General features: G+C 34.6%; 1 protein-coding gene across 1 annotated transcript; it reads right to left on the reverse strand.

The window, feature by feature from the left end:
* Positions 1–2,506: 2,506 nt before the first annotated feature.
* Positions 2,507–4,251, reverse strand: LOC111408076 (stress-related protein-like). The gene is made up of 2 exons (XM_023037847.1): positions 3,692–4,251; positions 2,507–3,178 (listed from the first exon to the last, which is right to left on the reverse strand). Exons 1-2 carry the CDS (start codon positions 4,052–4,054, stop codon positions 2,804–2,806), a joined length of 738 nt encoding a protein of 245 aa, XP_022893615.1. The 5' UTR covers positions 4,055–4,251; the 3' UTR covers positions 2,507–2,803.
* Between the last annotated feature and the right edge of the window lie 396 nt (positions 4,252–4,647).

A 4,647-nucleotide genomic window follows, 5' to 3' on the forward strand; every position in this document is an offset into this window, starting at 1 on the left:
CAACTTAGCCTACCACAAAATTCACTCATGCAGCACCTTGTATCTATACTTCCTCCACTAATTCACTCCACTAACACTCTCTCTCCCCTAAGCACACATATATTACATATACACAGCCTGTCTATAACTCCGCTTCTCTCTTTGTATCCCTGAATTCTAGCTCTTCTTCTTACTCTCTTCTCACACGCCAGCCTATGTTTATAGGTGATATAGTCGGTGGCAATTCCTTCTAGCTTCTTCCAGTACGGTGGTGGCAAGATAAGGCAACAAGCTTCTGGATAATTCTTCTTGTGGCGGTGGAGATAAATTTTATAGAGATTATAGATTATACTCTAATGTTGGCAGCTAAGCTTGAGGAAGATTTTGGAAAGTCGGTGATGTTTTATCCATGTAAGTAACATTTTGTATACTGCCATTATGAGATATTATAGCACTTAGTCCTAATACATGACAATTTTCTAGTCTTTTGCCGGCTAGTGGCCGAAGATGGAGAACCGACAGAGGAGAGAGACTGATTTGGGAGAAATGAACATTTTTATTTAGGTGAAACCGATTTTGCTCATAGCTCGATTTTGGTCTAATTTGTTGGAAAGTGATCTGACATGTCACCAAATACAAATTCTTGTAACAGTTCTGTATTTTATTTCTTGTAAGTATAGATGAACTCAATTTGTAGAGAAATTCATGTCGTTATACAGTGCACTGTGCTGTAATTATTGACTGAAGTAAGTGGAATGATCTTTTTCCCACTTTACTAGGGTTGGCGAAAACTTCTTAACTGAATTGAATCGAACTGAGCGATTCTTCTTAAGTTAAATACCCGAATTGAATCGAGAAATGATTGGTTCGATTCGATTCTCGATTTTAGATCAATAATCGAATAAGAATTGAATTTTCCTAATTTTTAAATTTATTTATTTTAAATAAGCAAAATTATTTTATTTTTTAAAATAAATTTGATAATTAGTTAATTTAACTCAATCCCAAAAATATGATTTTCCTATTTTTAATTTTCAATTCAAGCATAATTTAATTAAATTATCTAAATTTTATCAAAATCTATTATTCTACCGTTTTAAAGAAATTGAATTGAAGTTTGACAGCGCTGCTCTTAATTATTGTGAGCTCGCTATTTTCATCTTACTGTGATTTTAACAATAACAAATATGAAGAACTCGACAAAGAGATGTACAAAAAATATATGAGATTGAACTGTGTTATTTTATAAGAGTTAAGATTGAATATCATTAGTAGAATTAATGTACCTTTATAAATATTAAAAAAAATTATAGTACAGAACTTGGGAACTGAATGGAATCGAACTGAATCGAATGAAACCAAACCAAAACGGTTCCATAATTAAATTTGGACGATGGTTCTACTTATGAAATACCCTAAAATTCGAGTCCGATTCAGTTCTAATGAGTCGGTTCGATTCTCATTAAAATCGAACCGAATCGAACCATGCACAACCCTACACTTTACCATTTAACTCACTCCTCCTTAGAAAATGACATTTTTGGAAATAAACGCATTTGGAGTCAATAATTACTGCAACAAATGAGATCCACCTGCCTTTACAATGGTCAAAAAGTGGATTAAAATCTGGACTAAATGACACGCTAAATGTATTTTTGACACTTGATTTTGGGACTTCTGCTATTTATTCCTCAATTTATTATAAAAACTTCAATTCAATCTATGAGAAGGGCTACTACAAGACATTAAAGGTATTATGCCCCGTTTGGTTATGATTTTTCAAGCCAAAAAATTAATTTTTGACCTTTACTTAATATGGTTAGCCGTCATTTTGACTTCTTCATCCATAGGTGGGGCCAACTTTTCTTTATAACGGTAAAAAAATTAATTCTAAAAATCAGTATCAAACAGGCCCATATATCTTGCAAGTCTTTATTTTAGCTTTTTGCAGTTCAAATGTTCTTTTAATAGAAATGGAATGCAAAAACCCTAGACATACAAATGTACAATGATGCGGTAAAAAAATTGGCGTCACTACCTTTTCTTGGTTTTTATCAAATAGAGAAGCATGCAAATAATATCTTTTCTTTGCACCCAAAATTGAGAAGCATCCCAAAATTGTTTTATACCAAGATTCGCAAAAGGGACAAAAGCCACAAAATGCCATTCTTTATGCACCATTATGTGACCATGAAAGTCCCATGACCATGCTCCTTCCTTCCTTCCCTTTCCCTAATGCGCCTATGTCAGCAAGTCTATGAGATCTAATCTCATGTTGTTCAATAGTAGCTCAGTGATAGAAATGATAGGCTATTAATCGATTGGACATAAGTTCGAATCTTATTTTTGATTATTCTAAATTAAAGAATTCAAAATAAAGGAACCCAATTTGACCTAAGATTTGAAAATTATCTACAATATCTCCGCATAGGCCTAGGATAATCCTTTAATTCATAATGGAGCCACTTACAACTAGACATGGATACACACTTGTAGACAGGATGGTCAATGATAACTAACTTGCCCATGAACTGGAATTCGCATTTTCATTGATTACTCTATCCATGTCTTATCGATGATAGGCAACACAAGAAAGTACAATATGAGCAATACCGCAGAAGCGGCAAATCATGCACGATGAAATAAACACACGTAAACATAGACGACAACAATCAAAACGAATATTCATTCATACCAGGAACCTATCTCAGATGTAACAAAACAAAATATTTCATAACATTTCCTTGTTTCTCCATCATCCACAACATTCTTATGAAAATATATCACTGTGTTACCATGTTAATAGCAACAAATGGAAACCGCATCAATTTGCTTCAACAGCTCCTCCGGTCAAAACCACAGGCTCGGTTTTATCAACGCTAAATGCCTTCGCGATCTTCTCTGTTGGGACCAACGGTAGATATGATGCAACCTTGTACCCTTTCTCAGCTGAAAGTTGAACAGACTGGTTGTACTTCTCAGTATAATAACTGGCTGTTGGAACGACTACTTTGGTCACCTGAGGGAAGAGCGGGAGCCGATTGAGAGAGCACCAGGTTGAAACTGCTAAATGCTCAGCTACTGTCATAACTGAGCGAGCCGCAACCGGAGCCTTCTGAGCAGTCGAGAAGGCTTGGGTAGACATCTGCTTTAGAACTGCAGGGACATGACTCTGTACCATGTTCATCGACTCATCTACCTACAAACATAATTGCTAATCTCTTAAATTCTCATTAACAATGGTGCGGGCCGAAAATTATTCATCTGTCTCATCTGCAAATGTTATTGCAGTCATTTTTAACATCTCTCAATGAATTCAGAATGATTTGAATGCAGAGAAAAATAAATTCTTTAATAGCCATTCCAGCAGCATTCAATCCCGTGAATGAGTGGATTCTTCCTTGATTACAATAATCTAAAAGAAATTCCAGCACTCAAATTATCTAAATATACGTAAATTCTCGAGAATCATACAAGAACTTTGACTTTAATAGTCGAATCGCTCCCTTCAAACCATTTAAACAGTCTGATTTTTATTTTTCTTAACGAAATGTCATAAATTTACCATTTAAACAGTCTGGTTAATCTCTACATGTAAAGACAAGGGTTAGCCCCATTAAGGTTCAAATCCTAATGCAAATGGTTCATTTACAGGCAAAATTACAGTTATGAAAATTCTATAAAATAATTAAAAATAGAATTAGAAAATTACCTTGCGATCGACAAATTTGAGAAATTCGACGGGAACGCCGTGGTATCTGTCATAGACGGGTCCCACGACGGTCTTGACGGTGCCCTCGACGGTCTGAATTCCGGGCTTCAGAGGCCCTGATTTGTCCTTGGTGTAATTGTAGACTTTCGCAGCAAAAATCACCGCATCGAACGCCGCAACTTGCACGAATTCCAAACGCTTCATCCTCTGCTCTTTGGTCTCATCCATCTTATCGGAAAAATCATCCAAAACGCTACCTCGATACAAATCATAAAATTGCCAGCAAATAAACAAGAAATGAAAGATTGGGAGGGGTCGAATTCTTACAACTTCTGGTTGAGATTTGGGGTTTGTTTCTGCCATTACCACAAAATTAGGAGTTCTAATATTTGAAATTGAATTGATTCAAGTAATCTAATGCAAGAAATGTATAATATATATAAATACTGAAAAGGGACGCTATAAACGGCACGTTATTCCAGAAGACAGACGGTGAGGTGAGAAAGCGCGTTGCTGATGAATCTACGTTGAAACTTCGAGTTCTGAATCTACGTTGAAACTTCGAGTTCTTTGTGTTTCACTTTCCTCCTCCTCCTCCTTTTTTATTTTTTTTAATTTTTTTTTTAATTATTATTTTTTTCCTCCTTGATATTTAGGTATCACAACTTACACCAAACTAAATCCTGGACCTCCAAGATCCATGTCCCTAGAAGTGTTTCACTTTCTTTGTTTAGATATTCGTTTGTCCTTATTTGGAGGCCATGAATAGTAATTTTTATAAGAACGTATGATTAAAAAATAAGAAAAATTTAGAATTTATATACATAATATTTTATTGTATGAATGTGTGATTAAAAATGATTATATATAAAAAAAATTAAAATAATAATAGTCAATCAGGGACTTTGTAACGAATTAGGGAGCATTATTATTGGTTCTATAGAAAATTTTTGTTC

The sequence above is a fragment of the Olea europaea genome, chromosome 13 (assembly GCF_002742605.1).
Source record: "Olea europaea var. sylvestris chromosome 13, O_europaea_v1, whole genome shotgun sequence".
Taxonomy (NCBI): domain Eukaryota; kingdom Viridiplantae; phylum Streptophyta; class Magnoliopsida; order Lamiales; family Oleaceae; genus Olea; species Olea europaea.

Bases quoted from the DNA above. Each gene is read 5' to 3' on its own strand.
- LOC111408076 (XM_023037847.1), bottom strand. From the start codon at position 4,054: ATGGCAGAAACAAACCCCAAATCTCAACCAGAAGTTGTAAGAATTCGA. The intron at 3,179-3,691 runs GTAATTTTCTAA...TTATGTTTGTAG, and splicing joins TCAAATTTGTCGATCGCAAG to GTAGATGAGTCGATGAACAT.